The 18646-nt window shown below is 37.2% G+C and overlaps 1 protein-coding gene across 1 annotated transcript; it reads right to left on the bottom strand.

The window, feature by feature from the left end:
* Positions 1–11931: 11931 nt before the first annotated feature.
* Positions 11932–12776, bottom strand: LOC141661179 (uncharacterized). Its single transcript, XM_074468162.1, has 2 exons — positions 12274–12776; positions 11932–12172 (listed from the first exon to the last, which is right to left on the bottom strand). The coding sequence occupies exons 1-2, from the start codon at positions 12774–12776 to the stop codon at positions 11932–11934; spliced, it is 744 nt and encodes a 247-aa protein (XP_074324263.1).
* Positions 12777–18646: the final 5870 nt, after the last annotated feature.

Consider the following 18646-nt stretch of genomic DNA (forward strand, 5'->3'; position numbering starts at 1 on the left):
ATAATTAAGTAAGACTTAATTGAGATAATATAAATTCGAATTAAAATGAATGTTTTTGCCCATAATAATTAAGTATGACTTAGTTATTAATTAAATAATAGAAATTCGTTTTTATTATTTAATCCAATACCTACTAGGGTTGGGCTTTGCTGTTATGGGCCTTTTTAATCAGCCATTATAAATACATAATGATAGGTTAAAGAGGCTTGTACGTTTTTGAAGAAAAACCCTAGCAGCAAAGAGAGGCAGAGGCAATTTCGGATCGTCAAGAAGGAGGCGAGTACATCCATTCCGTAGTCAAGTTCGTTAGACGTTCTTAAAAGTGCTCGTGTGGATACCATAGAGGTGTTTCTCCGAGAGGTAGACACAAAGCGTGATAGCTAGGATCTCCGTTGAGTTCGTGAAAGTCAGGCTCTTGAAAGGTATGATTCGTTATCTCCATAATCTGCCCACAATTATACATGGATCCTGTTTTTGGGTTTCGAAAATTTTGTTTTATTTACGTTTATCCGCTGCGTTTTATGCCACAGAACCCAACATATTGAGATGAAACGAAAGCCGAAGATGCGATATATTAAAATTTTGAAAAATTGCTAAGGTAAAAAGAAGCCGAAGAGCCAATGCAAAAGAGAAATAAATTATGCACCAAGGTAAAGAAACATCCAAATATGTGAAAAATACCGCATAACAAAAACAACCCGAAGGAAGAAGTTGCAAGCTCGAAGGGAGGAGATTGATATAATAAAAATCAATTATCATAATGGTCTTCATCCTCGCCCGAATTCTTCTATTGTACGACCGACGTGATCTTCCATTCCTTCGTCTAGAAGGAGCTTGTGATTCCAGTCAAGGCCACGAGCCTTCTCAATAGCATATCAAAGCCGAATGAAAACGCCTCTCTTCGGTCAGTTCTAGGTCCTCTCCCATCTTCCGTTTATCTTCGATCTATGCGGCTGAGCGTCATACCACGAAGAATGGCCTTAGGGTTTATACCCAAAAATGGGCCACGCATATTGTCTATCGCCCACACACTAGTCCGATCAATAGACAGGGACATGTTGGTGATAGTGGCCCGATTTATGAGGCCCAATAGCCGAAGGCCCATTAGGAAACCATGGACCGACCATTAGAATAATAATTCAAAGAAACGTAACCCCCTGGAACATTCATCTTCCTCCAAGTGTAACGGCTGAAGCATTTATACCCAAGGTTTGATAAATACACCAATATATACACACAATCATATACACAATTTTAACGACAATGACATATACAATTTTGGTACAATCATAGCTCTTGTACGTTCAATCTTACTCATGAAAGGCCGATTACTGATTCTCACACCGGAGGTGAATCGGGGGGACAAACCCTCGCATTCTTCTCCTTGCAGGTCCGACCGAAGGACGCTCCACACGATCGAAGGACGTTCTATCATCATCAGAAATTTGGTCGTAACAATTAAGTAGTTATGATTATTTATTAAATAATTACATAAAATGTATATCAATCCTAAATTATAAATTTGTAATTTAGATTGCGGGTCAGGGATTTACCGAATTGTTTGCGGATCTTGATAGTATTTCAGTTTCGATATTCCAGGTACGGATTTTATCCCCTTTCATTCGGCGTTACTTCTCTTATAAATTAAATATATTGATCTCTTAAATTTTATATTCTGTCTCTTTCGTTAATATTTGTTTTGACCATTTTGAGTCCCGAAAATTATTTTAATTTCAGTTTTTTTTGAAAATTATAAATATCTGTTTCTACGGTTTTCAAAAATTATTAGTGACACCCATTTATTGCAGAAATTTTGATTTATCAGTTACACATGATTTTAAATATTATGAAATTATTGTATTTGAACCCTTAGTGATTTAGGGTATACCGAGTTAAACAGTTGTAGGGGTACTATATCCATGTCTTTGCGGCATCATTGACATGACACTTCCGTGGCAGTGTGATTGGTCACAGCGTATTCTTCTGTTAGCTCTTGGGAGGAGCTTTGTGCACATTTGATATTTGTTTCAGGATACGTGGGTGCACCCAGAGTTTGATTTGTGATTTGATTTACGGTAATGTTGTATATGTCATGCACGTTATCCGTTCTGTTGCACACATTAGGTACCCTATGATGTGTGTATTTGTATTTGTTCTGTTCTGTTCTGATCTCGGTATGAAATATCCTTACCCCTTTGTTGCTTCAGCCGTACTTGTTTTTAAAATTATTGCTTTATTATAAACTATGAAATATTTATATCTGATTTTCTGTTTTTATAAACTGTATTCCAAATGCGTACTGGGCATTTGGCTCATGCCGTATTCTTTTTCTGGCAGGTGCTTAGGGGGATCTGGGACTGTGTGATGGAGAGTTATCCCTATTTCATTAATTAGGATATTGAACTTCAATCATTTTTCAGACTTATTTATTTTTTTAGAGATTTTGACATTTATATTATTGGTTCGAACTGTTTGGAGATTTAATATTATTTTGAAGATTTTAGACTGTTTAAATTATATTTATAAATATATTAGTGCTCTGTTTGCAGTTTTATGAATTTTAAATAATATCTTCTTTTATTATTAAAAGGGGGTGTTACGGTATCTAAATTAAGTGGTGTTAATATTTGTAAAATATTATGAAATATTAGATTTTTTAATATTATGAAATATTAGATTTTTTTGAGTTTTTAACAAATGAGTTTGAGCTGAATGAGTTCTAGTCAAGTTCGAGCCGGATATATTCGAACTCCGCTTAAACTTATTTTTACTTGATGAATACATTTACGTGTTCGAATTGAATGAGTCGAGGAACTTGTTCGCGCTACTTTCCGTGTACTCCGGATTCGGGACCCCCTCTGGAATTATTGAATTTTGCTGCATTTCAAAAGCTGGCATTTCCCAAAAGAACTGACCTTGGATTCCTTGGTCTTATTCATTTACTCCACGTACACATAAAATTTCATATTTATCTGTCTGTTGTAGTTAGTACAAGCATGTGCCTCATTTACAAATAGATGCTACAAAAATGTTCTAGTACATTAGAATATTAATCATATGCCTCATTTTTAAGGTATCATTAATTATGTCTTATCTCATTTTTTTTCAATAAAAATTATTTTCCTCTCTTTTTATATATCTCTCTTCTCTCATCAATTTATTTTCCCTCATTATAAATTCAAATATATTATTATTTTAATAATGAGGCACAAATATAAAACATGTTATTGTAGTTGATATACAATAAAATTGTCCTAAATTACCAGGACACTATATTTTATTATATTTTTAAAGCACACTCTATAACATTGTTGGACTTGCTCTTACTCCAGCTACTACTCCATCGTTCTGTGGTATTATATATACCGAGTACATGGATTGAGGTTAACAAAAAATTTAATTGCATTTTGCAACCCCTATCTTTTATTTAAAATCAAAATAGGCACAGTTTGCAACCCTTAACTTTTAATATTAACTTCAACATGCATCCTTTCTGGTAATAAAATTAGAATTGAGATGTTAATATTAATAACTAAAATTTCAAATCAATGAAATATTTATTTTAATGCATATTTTACATGAATTTTTTTTATTTTAATGCACATTTTACATGAAAAAAATTATACCCCTCCGTCCCACTGGATTCTTTACATTGGTGACGGAAGATCGGCACGCCTTTTAAAACTTCCGTAAAGTATGGTTCCCTAAATAATTTTAAATATTTTTTCTTTTAAATAAAAATATAATGTTTAAATTTTTATATAGAAAAAGAAAATTCTAAAAATAAATTATAGAACTATATTTTATAGTAGCCTTAATGTGTGTCAAGTACGAGGAAAAAAGTAAGTAAAAAATCAGGGAGCAGCTATTTTCCATTAGTAATGCTCTAAATTAATCATAATGCTAAATACTTAAAATATATTTATCAACAAAATATATGTTTTTATATATAATCATAAAGTTTATAAATATATTTATATTTTAAAATTTTAAAAATTATACTGAGTAAAATATAAAATAAATGATATTAATATTATTTTTATAATTTGAAATTCTAACTTTTAGTTTAATTTAACAAAAATTAAAATTATTATTTAAATATTTTGCTGAATTTCAATTGTACCCTTCGAAATATAAATATTTTTAATAAAATGGTTAAAGGTATGCATATTTTATTTGATGTCGAAATTAGGGGTTGCAAACTGTATTTTTGAAAGTAAGTATATAGTTTTGTTATTGAATGAAAGGTAGGGGTTGCAAAATGCAATTAACTCGTTAAAAAAATTATAATTTAATGGAAAGAAAAAGAAGAAAATGGGTTAAATTGTTGGACCAATTAATATTAAGTGAGTGTAGCGGAAGAAAGTGATGAATGTAATTAAATTTTATATTATAAAATTTTATTAATTTTGAAATGTATACAATTGAGTGATACATTCAAAAAAGTGTATAAGAATGTACAGGACATAGTGTGTTTTGGAGTCCTGAGAGCGTGATAATAAAATATTTATTATATTTTTAAAAGTATGATTTTATTAAACTTATAAGTTGTAAGTTGAAATATAGATAAGAAAAAAGAAAAAAATGATATATAAATAATGTATTTAGTTAAATATGATACAACATGATAAGAAGATGATTTGAAATTTGAGTTTGTGTAGTGTGTGATGTTAAATATTAAAATCTATAAATTTGGAATGTTTTGATTAGTATACTTTTTGTGAATAAAGATATTCAAAAAGTCCGAAATCCGAAATCCGAAATCCGATCCAATCTCGAAAAAGCCTGAAAAGCCCACCCGGAAAAAAAGCCCGATCCGGTTCGGCCCGGCCCGCGGGCCTTAAAAGAGCCTCATTTTTTCTCGAAAATCTGGCTTGACCCGAAACTCAAAAAATCCGAATAAAAGCCCGGATTTAATAAAGCCTGGATAAAAGCCCGGATCTAAAAAAACCCGGATAAAATTCCAGTTCGATCCGGATCAAAGTCCGGAATTTTTGAAAAACCCGATTAAAATACCGATTTTTTATATAAAAATTTGAAATATATGCAATATTGTTATAATTTTTAAAAAATTATATTATAATATTAAAATCAACTAAGGTATATATGATTAGTTGCCGACTTATTTCGTTAAAGTTTTCTGTTTTTTTATCTAATTAAAAGGTATTAAAGATAATTACTAAATTAGTTGTAATTATAACCGAATTTTTTTATTATTAATTATAAATGATGTCCTATTTAAATTTAAATTTTTTTATTATGTGCTTTGTGACTATATAGAATGTATGAATTAAGAGTAATAACAACTAACAAACTTGTGTTTGAAACTTATAACCAGCTGAGCACACCAAATTTTGGACAATACAAATCGTTATACATAATTATATTATTATAATTTTTTATTATATTAAAAATAATTATTTATTTCGGTGTCTAAATTACTCTATCTGATATATCAAGGTATTATTTTTTCCGGTATTTAAACTACTCATAGTTCGAGTTATAAGATATAAAAAGAGTAAATTGCAGTTTGCACCCAGTATCTTTGAGTGTTTTCTCACTATGGTCCCAAACTATGTTTGTTAAGTATCCGTTCAGTTTGCACCCCTTCAGCCATTTGTCATCCAAAATCACTGTTAACGTTAGTACTGTTTCTAATTCAGAGGGGTAACGTTATCGGTGATTTTGGATGGCAAATGGCTGAAAGGGTGCAAACTGAACGGATACTTAAAACATGTGCTCTAGTCGAAAATCTTCGACCAGGATCCACGACCTGGAGTCCAACCAGGATCCTGGTCGGAATTCCAGTCACTCGTTGCACCCTAGTTGAGGTCTTTTGACTAGGAATTTCGACCTAAAATTTGACCTAGATCCGGGTCGAAGATACAGTCATTTGTTGTATCCTAGTCGAAGTCATACGACCAGGAACCACGACCTGGAATTCGACCTCGATCCTGGTCGTTTCCCAGGCTTTTTTTCATGGTTCTTCTCGAAATCTTTTGAATAGAATCCACGACCTCAAGCTCGACCTTGATCCTATTCGTTTTAAAGGTTCATTTTTAGGCTTCTATTCGAAGTTTTTCGAACAGAATCCATGACATAAAATTTGACCTAGATCATGGTCGTTTCAAAGGTTCATCTTTAGGCTTCTATTCGAAGTTTTTCGAACAGAATCCATGACCTCAAATTCGACCTAGATCCTGGTCGTTTATCCAATGTGTTGGTGAGACTGCGTAGCTGTACGAACAGTTACGTGATAACTCAACATGAGAACAACACTAAAACAGGACATGTTAATAATACTACGACTACACAAGAAATCAGAAGAAATGAAAACAAGGCAAATACAAAGAATCAAAAGATTAGAAGAAGGCTTGAAGTCTGTTTACAGGTCACTGAAAGAAGTTCACTAATATGATCATGCCTCAGTGAAGAATAAAGGTTAAAGACTTTCAGGATTTTAGAAATGATGGAGATTCAGTGTATAAGTGCTACCAGAAGATTTCAGTGTATTGACATTGATTGAAGATATACAGTGTTCGAAGCATAGGAATATGAAGAATTGAAGACATGGTAAAGACAAAGGTTAAAGAAGATAGCTGCAATCTTGAAGTTATACTCACTGAAAGAAGTTCATTTATATGTTCAAGCGTCAGTGAAGAACAGTGAATGAAGTATTCAAGATTGTAGTAGTAATGAAGACGTTGTCTAAAGTACCAGAAAGGACTCCAGCGAGAGTATATTTGTTTATTGACAGTCAGTGTCCGAAGCGAGAAATTTGTTGCAAGCTTAACAATGTAATCAAGGCCATAATACGAAGACCTGAATCGAAGTTAGTCGTCTGTGAACCAGACCAGTTGCACTAGGCGTCAACAGCTCGTGAAAGGAATCTAGGTATTATTTTTAGAAGAATTGTTAAGTTGAGGAACGTACTTGGATTGAATGTTTATCTGTTAAAGTACGAGAAGAGGTGCGCGGGGTATACAGCTAAACAGCTCGAGGGGTTGGCCAAGTTCAAATTTTAATGGTTAACTTAAATATATTTATTTAATGGACTTTAATATAATTTATTTAATAAACTTAAAATGATTTATTTTATAAACTTTAAATAAGTTTATTTTATAAATCTAAATTAGTTTATTTATATAAGTTATATTTAAGTTTATTTTATAAATTAATTTAGTTACAATTTAAACTTAAATAAAAGGAAAAGAAAAAAAGAAAAAGGAAAACAAAACAATAGAAAACATAAAAAAAGAAAAGGAAAGGTCAGGGGTGACCTGCGCAAGTAAAACAGGGGTGCTAGTTTTTGGTTAAGTACAATTCGAGTACATATACTAGTACAACCAGTCGCAAAGTACAAGTAATGCACTAGTGAATTGGAGGTCGCAAGTAAATTTTGAGCTCAAACTTTTATAAGGCATGCACTCCTCCCCTCCTGGTCGCAAGTAACCAAGTCCGAGCACCTCAGCCACAATTTTATTGTACAATCAATTTATTTGCGTGGTTCATTTTTAGCCTCACATTTGAATTGATATAAAAGTCTACACTCAGCAGCAGATAAGATTCAGAAATTAGAATTGTTCTGTTCATCTTCTGCTCCAACGAGAGCTGGTGAAAATAGAAGCAAAGAAATACAGAGAAGCTCAAGCACCTTGAATATCCGTTTAACTTCTCACCGGAGTAATTTTATAATGTCCGGTTTAACTCTTGTATATTCATAGGGGCATTATTATCGTTATACGGTAATTAAATTCTTAGACAAACAAAAGCTAGATCATTGTATAGGATTTGATTTGTAAATCTTTGTAGAAGCTAAGAACTTTGTTGTTCTTAGAATTTAGCTGGTTAATTTATTTCCGGAGTGTAGCAACACCCCTCGCGGATTTATATATGAATATATACATCCCCAAATATCTTATGCTCTTCGTTTTATTGTTCCAAACACTATTTCTCTCAAGAACACGGAACCACTAACCAGACAGTAAATTTTATATCCGCAAAAGATTCGAAAGAATTTTTTAATTTAGTGAGTATCGTATTCAACCCCCCCTTCTACGATACTTCAGGACCTAACATAATATTTTGGGTTTTTTAGATTTTGAGCCTAAAATGGGATGGGCCTTTTGGGCCTCCTTTTTCCTAATCCTAATTGGATTAGGCTTTTTGGGCCTTTATTTTCCTAATCCTTATTAAATTGAGCTTTTTGGGCCATCATTTTCCTAATCCTAATTGGATTGGGCTCATAATTTCCTTAGAAATTTCAAGAATGTTCCAGAAAGTGGGCTTTTTATCTTTGGGCTTTAGGCTTCATGGGCTTTAACATTTTATCTTCCCAATTTTGCTTATATAAGAGGGTGAGTAGGATCATTCCCCATTCACTTCTCATTTCATAAGTTCTCCTTCAAACTTTCTCTCAAAAGCTCTAAGTCTATTCCGGCTATTTAGGTGTTTCCGACAATCAGATCTCCAGTTTCCGGTTGAAGATCTTCAAATCTTCAAGCTTTTCCAGGTATATTTATCATTTTCCTCTTTGTTTTTCCAGTTTTTTATTTAACTTTTGGGTTTTATATTAATATCTCCATACTTTTCTGGGCTTTTTCTTCATTCTGTACGCACATACCCGTGCTTAATTTCATATTTTCTGCATACCCATGCTTAATTTCATTTGTTTCTACACTTTACATGCATAGATTCATGCCTGAATTTGTTCATTTCTGCATTTTGAGATGGAAGACAAGAAAATAGCTCGTTTGGCTAAAATGAACGCGGCTAGAAAGTCAAGTGAGTTCCCAATTCGATCAAGATATTCTTCCTTGATCGGTATGATCAATACTCGGGGGGATGAATATCCGTCCAACGCTCATTTGGACGCATTTGATCATGTCAACACGTTCTATGATTTGAAGGAGTTGGAGAAAATGAGGCTCGCATTCAGGGTCAAAGAGCCCTACAAGCTGGTTCTCGCAAGTCCCGCAGATAGGGCTTGCTACTGGAAGAAATACGCTTTGTGCATTTTTAGGGACACCATGAGGGCAAGTTTTAGGTTCCCCTTTCACCCTTTTATCCCCGTTTTACTAGCCGATGTCGGGATCAATCCTTGTCAACTTCCTCCGAACGCTTGGAGGTTGATTCTTTGTTTTTTGTTGCAATGTGCTAAGCACAACGTGCCCCCAACGGTTGTTGTCTTCAGAAAGATTTTTCAGTTTAAGAATAACCCTGATAAGAATCCAGGGTGGGTCACTTTGAATCAACACCCTATAATCCCCCATATAGTCAATGGGAAGTCTATCCCGGATAACAATCTAGGTTGGAAGAAAGAGTTTCTGTATTTGGTCTGGGAAGGCGGTGACTGGGGCACGCTCTTTCGTTCATCCTTCGGAAAAGTGGTCGACGGGAGCCCCAACGACATCTTGTTGTCTGAAGAAGAGATGAAAGCATTTGATCTCCTTACTCAGGATAACGGGACATCTCATTCCTGGAACCTTATTAAGGAAACGGTTCTTGTTAAGCGTGGGCTTTCTCCCGTCCCTATGAAAAGTTATTTCTAACTTTACCCTTCTTTCTTTTACATAACTAGAATAGAATTTTTCCGGTTTCAACTGTTATTTAACCCTTCATGCAATGGCTGAAAAAATAGTGGAGGTGACCAAGCCCTAGGATTTTGAAACCACACGGATGAAGCGGGCGGGGAAAGTTTTCAAAGATCCGTGCCTAGGAGATCGCTTCCCTGAATTTTTGCTTCAGGGGGGAGAAAGGGACAAGGAAGGTCCCAGTCAGCCCCTTCGGACCAAAAGAAATCCAGGGGCTTTCTTCCAGCCGGCATGGGGAATTCGGGGAAAAGACACTATAGTTGGAAACACGAAGCATGCCAAGGAATGGTCGCTTCCGTCTATTTCCCCGGTAGATTATAAAGATTTTGTCCTTCAGCAGGACTTGGAAGCTAATGAGCTGTTTGGCGCTCAAGCCTTGGCGACAATAACTTGCCTTTGTTAATCTTTCTTACTTATTTACTTTCCCTATTTCAGACCAAGTTAATTTTCCTTTCTGTCCTTTGCTTTTAGGCAAACGCTCATTTCCAATGGGCGTTTCACCAAGCCAGGGCATGGAAGGTCAGTTAAGACGATACGACTAAAAAGCTTGAGGAGGCCAATGAGACAATTGAACGTCTTAAGGCCCAACTTACCTCCTCGACTTCTGATCTGGAAACTGCTCGGGCCAAGATCGTCGTTCTCAACGACGAAAAAGAAAAAAGGTTTGACGCCTGGATGGATACCCAGGAGTTCAAAGATTTAATGGAGGAGCACGATGCCCTCACTCATCCCTTGATCTATAAGGAGGGTTGGGACGTCGCGGTTGAGGCTATTCAAGCCGAATATCCGGAGATGCTCGAGGCAACATCCTTCCCTTGCCCTCTTAAAATTCCAAGGCTAGGGGGCGTCACAGGAAGGGTTGAGGATCTTATTCAAGAAGAGGAACAATCCATCCCTTCTTCTGATCCAAGGGTTTTTGTGTCTAAAGCGCCGGTTGAGAGCCAGGGCCAGAAAAGGAAGGAGGTCGAATCTAGCTCTGGAGAAGAAAAATCCTCTTCCGAGGAAGAAGCTGAGCCTGTCACGAAGATGGCCAGAGTGGAAAAGTCTCCAAAGAAAGCACCTCAAAAGGCGTCCGAAGATACTTCTGAGGAGACTTCGGCGGACACTTCTGAGGAAACTTCCGAGGGGCCAACTCAAGAAACTTCCGAGGATAACTCGGCGAGTGGATTCGAGAGTGGCTCTGACGAGGAGTCTAGGACTTCTAAATCAACTGCTTAGTTTCTTCCTTTTACATTTCCTTCTTTTTGTAAAATACTTTTGAACTTTTATGAAGTATCCTTTGGTTCTTGTTTTATTTTTTATTTTGTTTAAGTTTATGACTTTGGCCTCTCGAAGCTTAGTAAAACATTACTTAAAGAACATAACTTGGTCTTTTAAAATCGGGAAAATCGTAGGTTCAAGAATATAATTTGGTCTTTCAAAACCTTACATAAGATGGGTTCGACCCTAATAGTCATAAGCTAAAATATAAACCCTATTGAACTGAAATATAAAATCCTAAGCAAAAAAAGCTTCATGGTGCTTTTGAACCTTGTTGTCACCTTAGCTGGTATGCACTTCTTTTCCTCCGAGCTATATATAATAGATCTTTAGCTTTTGGGCATGCCAAGTCCTTGGAACTTCATCTCCTTCCATCATCTCCAACTTGTAAGATCATCGTCCTTGAACACTTTTAACTTTGTACGGCCCTTCCCAGTTTGGGGCGAGCTTTCCTTTCAGGCAACTCCTGATGCTTCAATCTTCCTTAAGACTAGATCTCCTTATTTAAAAAACCTTTCTTTCACCCTTAGGTTGTAATAGAATGAAGCTTTTTCTGATATTCCACAATCCTCGCATGTGCTTCATCCCGCACTTCATCTATTAAGTCCAGAGCTAACCTTTGGCCTTCCTCATTTTCTTCAGCATTGTATGCCCGGACCCTTGGAGATAAGTGAGATATCTCTACTGGAATGACTGCTTCTGCTCCATATGCCAACATGAAGGGCATTGCTCCTGTCGTGACTCTACATATGGTTCTGTAAGCCCAAAGTATTGGAAGTATTTCATCCACCCAACTATTTCTGGACTTCTCAATCCTCTTCTTTAATCCATCTAGAATAATTCGATTTGCAACCTCTGCTTGCCCATTGGCTTGAGGATGGGCCACGGAAGTGAACCGCATCTCAATCTCATTCTCCTCATAGTACTTCTTGAACTCCTCATTATTGAATTGTATTCCATTATGAGTCACCAAGATTCGGGGAATCCCATACCTACACATAATATTCTCCCATAGGAATTGAGCGACTTGTTTAGTTGTAATCTTTGCCAGAGGCTTAGCTTCAATCCACTTAGTAAATTAATCAATTGCTACAATCAAGAACTTCCTTTGAGCAGTAGCCATTAGAAAAGGCCCGAGAATATCCATTCCCCACATAGCAAACGGGATTGGGGAGTTTATGGAAGTAAGCATTTCGGGAGGCTGCCTTACTACAGGGGCATGCTTCTGAAAACGTTCAAATCTCTTCACATATTCCTTAGTATCAACCATCATTTCTGGCCAGTAGAAGCCTAAACGAGTAATTTTGTGGGCCAAGGCCCTGCCCCCAAGTGTTGACCACAAATACCTTCATGTACTTCTTCCAAGGCAAGTCGAGCTTCATCCGGCCTCAAACACCTTAAGTAAGGAATTACGAAAGACCTTTTATAAAGAATCCCGTCGATCAGAGAATATCTTAAGGCCCTTACAGACAACTTTCTTGCTTCCATGACATCACTAGGAAGCCATCCGGTTTGTAAATGAGCTTTAATATGATCTATCCATGACCCTCCAAGCCGTATGGGGGCAACCAGCTTGACATATATGCTGCGTGTTTTCAAAACACGAAAATATACGCTCCCAGAACTTTCTTCTATATTTGATGAAGTGAACTTGGACAACGCATCAGCCTTAGCATTTTCTTCCCTTGAAATGTGCTCAGCATGACATTCATCGAACTGAGTCATCACAACCCTCACTAGGCATGCATACTTCGCCATGGTTTCATCCCTTGCTTCAAACTCTCCCTTGACCTGGGATACCACCAGTTTCGAGTCCCCACAAACTTTCAAGTTTTTAACTCTTAACGTGCCTTCTAGGCCAAGGCCAGCTATCAGAGCTTCATACTCGACTTCATTATTTGTAGTTCGAAAGTCTAACTTCATAGCATATTCAATCAAGAATCCATCGGGCTTTGTAAAACTAGCCCTGCTGCACTCGAATTTGTTTTTGATGCTCCATCAAAATAGAGAACCCAGAATTCCTTGTCCTTGTCCTGTCCTCCTTCATTATCTTCTTTTCCCTCCATGCCCTGAGGTTCGGTATCTCCCTGCCCCCCGACTTCTTGGTTGGGGATGGTACATTCAACCAAGAAGTCAGCCAAGGCCTAGGATTTTATCATCGTTCGTGGCTTATACTTTATATCGAATTCTCCCAGCTCAATGGCCCATTTAATCAACCTCCCACTAGATTTAGGACTGTGAATGATGTTTCTCAAAGGTTGATTCGTTAGTACCTCAATCTTATGAGCTTGGAAGTAAGGATACAACTTTCTTGAGGCCATCACCAGGGCTAAAGCAAACTTTTCAATAGTCGAATAATTCAACTCAGCTCCGTGCAGAATCCTTTTTTTTAATCGTAGGTAACCCGCAACCGCTATAATCCGGGTGTGCACTGGGTAAACCCTATGGGCTCCGTGCAGAATCTTGATGACATAATATACGGGTTTCTGGACTTTAAGTTCCTCCTTAACCAATATGACGCTCAAGGCATTTTCTGAAATGGCCAGATATAAGTACAAAGTTTCATTCAGGACTGGTTTGGCCAACAACGGGGCTTGAACCATGTATTTCTTCAATCCTTCAAATGCCTCTTGACTTTCCTCGGTCCATATGAAATCTTTTACTTTCTTCAAGGCTTTGAAGAATGACAAGCACTTGTCTCCAGATTTGGAGATAAATCGTGCCAAGGCACCAACCCTTCCAGTGAGTTTTTGAACATCCTTGATAGACCGCGGAGGCTCTATGTCCAAAATGGCCTTTATCTTATCAGTATTTGCTTCAATTCCCCTCTTGGAGACCATCAATCCCAAAAAATTTCCAGATCTCACTCCGAAAGCACACTTTGCAGGATTCAACATCATTTTGTGGTATCTTAGGACCTCAAAAGCTTCCCTCAAATGGGTTATATGGTCAGTCTTCACAAGACTCTTGACTAACATGCCGTCTACATATACTTCCATGGTTTTCCCAGTAAGATCTTTAAAAATCTTATTTACCAACCTTTGATAGGTAGCTCCTGCATTCTTGAGACCAAATGCCATAACGAGATAACAAAAAACACCAAAGTCGGTGATGAATGATACCTTTGGGATGTCATCCTTATGCATCTTGATCTGATTGTAGCCTCTAAACCCATCCATAAAGCTTAACACCTCGTGACCAGCAGTCGCGTCTATCAGCGTATCTATCATTGGCAACAGGAAACAATCCTTTAGGCATGCATCATTCAGATCAGTGAAATCCACACACATTTTCCACTTTCCATTAGCCTTATTTACCATTACAGGATTCGCTAACCATTCCGGAAACTGTGTCTCTTCAATAAAATCAGCCTCTAAGAGCTTCTCTACTTCTTACTTGATTGCTTCCTGCCTTTCAGGGGCAAAACTCCTTTTCTTCTGCTTCACGGTCTTTCGATTAGGATCTACGTTCAACTTGTGGGTGATCAATTCCAGATCTATACCGGGCATATCTGTTGCCGACCATGCAAACACATCATTATTCTCTTGCAAGAACCTTACTAACTTCCCTTTAAGGGGCTCCTCCAATGATCCTCCGATGAAAGTTACTTTTTCAGGGTCCTCGGGAGCCAAAGGAACCGGGATAAATTCTTCTACAGGCTTTCCTCATTTCTCATTATTCTCACGGATATCCAGATCTTCAATAGGCAAGACCTGCCCCCCTACTCCATCTGCCCTTAGCGAGGCTACATAACAGCTTCTGGCCATCTTCTGATCTCCCATTTCTTCTCCTATTCCGTTCCTAGTCGGAAACTTGATCACGGAATGATAGGACAAGGGGACTGCCTTAAAGACATGTATACCTGTCCTTCCCATGATTGCATTGTAAGTTGATCTAGCCTTTACTACTACAAAATTCAACATCTATGTTGCTTGCCTTAGTTCATGAGCCATAGTCAAAGGCAGCTTAATTATTCCTTCCACGGGGCACTCGACTCCAGTGAAACCATATATCGGCATATCAGTTGGGGTTAATTGAGAATCATTGTAACCCATCCTTATGAAGGTATCATAGAGTAAGATATCCACCGATGCTCCATTGTTTACAAGGACTTTTTTCACCGGACTGTTCCCTATTATGGGTGTTATGACTAGGGAATCATCATGGGGAAACTTGACCCCTTCCAAGTCGAAATCATCAAATACGATTACAACTCCTGTCCTGGTACATTTCGGAGCTTCCCCCACTATGTGCATGACTTCTCTAACATAAGCTTTCCTCGAGTTTTTAGACGATCGAGCGGCGGTTGGTCCTCCAAAGATCGTGTTTATCACTGGCCCTCGGGGTTGAGGGTTTCGCCCCTGATCATCTTGATCTCTCCTACGATCATCAAATTTCCTCCTTCCATTATTGGGTTTCTCTCCATCCCCAATATACTTACCCAATCTCCTTTTTCGGATCAGGAATTCGATTTCATCCTTCAGTTGTCGGAACTCATCGGTGTCATGACCAGCATCCTTGTGGAATCTACAATATTTGCTTTTATCTAGCTTTGCAGGATCAGCCTTCAAGGGTTTAGGCCAACGAACATCCCTATCTTTCGCGATTTCCATTAAGATATGGCTTCTAGGGGAATTCAACCTAGCATATTCGGTAAACTTTTGTCCAGGCCCTCCCTTTTTCGGGGTTGAGTCAACGTCTTTCTCAACTCTAGGATATTTGTCCTTGGCATTGTATTCTGGATCAGTCTTCCGTTTCTTTCCACCAGCGGGCTCGTTGTTCACCACCGTCCTTTTCATACTTTCCTCCACCTTGATATACTTTTCGGCCCTATCTTGGAGCTGTAACATGCTTTCAGGGGGGCGCTTGGCTAAGGACATCTTGAATAACTCATCTCTAGTTCCCTGTTGCAGTGCTATCATAGCTACCTTGTCATCAAAATCTGGGACCTTCAAGGCTTCCTTTGTGAAACGGTTCAAATAGTCTCTCAAGGACTCCTTTGCTCCTTGCACACTGTTCATGAGGGATGCTGAACTCTTCTCATGTAATCTACCACTGATAAATTGTTTGATGGAAGCTTGGCTCAAATCCTTAAAAGATCCAATCGAGTTTCGGGGTAGACGGATATACCACATTTGAACCATACCCGACAGGGTTTGAGGAAAGGCCTGACACTTGATAGCGTCGTTCACGGGCTGTAGCAACAGGGCATTAGAAAACGTTCTGACATAATTTGCCGGATTGCCAGTACCATCATATGCTTTGATGGTAGGAATTTTAAACTTCCTTGAGATGTGGGCATTCATTATCTCTTCAGTGAATGGTGGAGTTGGGTCATCAGGATCTCCTAGGGGCATAAAATCACTTGGATCAGCCCTTGGGGCAACATCACTTCTTGGTATTGTACCATCCAAGTATATCATTGGAGGAGGATCTCTCCGCCTCGGAGCAAGTGGGGGTCTTGGGGTCAGGTGCTCCAAGTCGCGCTTCAGCCTTTGGATCTCAGCTTCATGAGCCCTGATCCTCTCCTGGACTTCTTGGGGACACGTCCCTTGAGTGCTCCTAGGGCGCTGGTTCGCATCAGACATCGGCTTTTTACCAGCACACCACCTTCTCGGAGCAACATCGTCATCCGATGACTTGGAGTCTCTATCAGTATAAGTTCCAGAGAATTCTTGATCCTCCGGAATAGGTGCCAAGCCACGTATATATTGGGGCGTTTTCCCTTGTGCTTCACTTCGATTAGAGTGTCCACTTCCTCCAAACTCGGGGTATAGGGGCATCCCGTAAGGGGGTTAGTGGCCATGAACGTTGAATATTCATACCCAACGGGTCGAGAATTCACAGGTGCATGTAGCTGCTGAAATTGGGGATTCGTCCCTTTAGGAGCCGGGGGATTCGTCCCTTGTGGCTGAGGCTCAGTTGCTCCTACCAGGGTTCCCCCTTGGGTGGAGGCATAGGTTGAGTGTTGGGGTATCTCCACCACTGATGAGATTGTTTGGTTCGTCCCAGCCGATGTTCCTTCAGGGACGTTGTGTTCACCATGGTTGTTGTTATGCTTTCCCACAGACGACGCCAAATATTATGGGTAAGAAATTAGGGTGTATTTATTGCTAAGGTTCGTGAGTTTCGAGCCTCGATTTGACTGCTCTTGTGTCTCGTGACTCGGTATGCCTTCACAAGATGCCTACGTACATTGCTGTTTGCCAAGGATCAAGTCAAAAAACATAGTTCTGATTTGTGGGGTGAGGCCCCTCATATAGGCATAGGATGCATTGAATTGAATTAAGGTTAAGAGACTTGGTGGGCAAGTCTCAGAGTTAGAATAGATTTTGGAGTCCTAGAATGTAGGGATTTGCTTCCTTATAGGATTGTGTGGTTTGAGAACTAGTCTTTTGAGAGTTAGATTCTGATTTGAACTTGTTTTCTCAATCACAATTTGGGCTGCTACTAGGCCTACGAATTTTAATAATAAATCATTGGTGTACGGGCCCTTTGAGCCCAATTAATGACACAGTAATTGTTGGGCCTTAATAACTAGGTTTCGTTTTTGGACCAAATCAGGCATAATTATTGCACTTATTTATTACGCAGTTAGGGTTATTTTTATCTCCTATCAAATATAATTTCAACTTCCGATATGACAAATAGAGGGATTATCCTAATTTATATAAATGAAAGGGGTTTGAATTTTTTTTAACATATTTTAAATAGAGTATATATTCAAATTTAAAAATAAAGAGTTTTGAATTATATTTTAAAATATTGTAAATAGAATAGGTATTTTAATTATATCTTTTATATTATATGAGTAAAAATGATAATTTTATAATATTATCAAAAGTCGAGATTCGGTATTCGATAACGATAACTTCAATTTTAAATATATTAAATAATAAAATATTAAATTTCAAATTATGTCAATAAGATATTCATATATAACAAATAAAATTTCGTTCATAATATATATATTAAAATGATATCAAAAATTAAAATAAATTAAAAATATAAATAATGTTAAATGAATAAATTTAAACATAAGGACTAAAATAGGGTAAAACTTACCACGGCTAATACAATGATTCATATGGATATCATGTTAACTGATAAGAGTGTAAGGAAAATAATAAGATTGTTGTAAAAGTAGTATTTTGAAAATTGAAATTTAATTTGATTCGGTGAGCTTACCTACTCACTACGAAGGCTCGAAATAAATTAAAGATGATTTTTTTATATATAATTATAAAAAAAATATGAATTTCATAATTAAAATATTAAAAAAAATTAATGTACATTATATGGATTATAAGCTAGTTTATATTTTAATTAACTTAAATCATGATGCCACCTATGATATGGTTTAATCCTCGTCAATACTTGTCAGCCAAATTTAACTATGATCAATCATATTTATGTTTTATGAAAGTTTATTGAGATTGTTAGTGAAAAAATAAGTTTAAAGATTTTTTAGCAAAAAAAATGACAAATTAGTTGCTTTATTTCGCTAATAGCTCTATTCTTTTTAGTCTCGCATCCTTTTCTCTGTGGTCATTTATACTATACTATGATAACCGGAATGAGTTTTAATTTGTAGTTTGATTGATCCCTCATTTTGGTTATCCCTTTAAATCACGATCATCGGATCTTTTTCATCAAATAATCAGAGCCATTAGATCCACAAACTAAAAAAATACACTCCACAAGTTCTCAGGTTCGAATCCCGTTAACAACAAATATTTATATTATTATTTATAAAGATACATATAAGTTCTTATATTCGAATCCCGTTAACA

This window comes from Apium graveolens, chromosome 5 (assembly GCF_009905375.1).
Source record: "Apium graveolens cultivar Ventura chromosome 5, ASM990537v1, whole genome shotgun sequence".
Classification (NCBI taxonomy): Eukaryota; Viridiplantae; Streptophyta; class Magnoliopsida; order Apiales; family Apiaceae; genus Apium; species Apium graveolens.

Coding starts and splice junctions, on each gene's coding strand:
- LOC141661179 (XM_074468162.1), bottom strand. CDS start 12,776: ATGAAGTTAGACTTTCGAACTACAAATAATGAAGTCGAGTATGAAGCT. Junction 12,173..12,273: donor GACGGGATTCTTTATAAAAG/GTCTTTCGTAAT, acceptor ACTTGGGGGCAG/GGCCTTGGCCCACAAAATTA.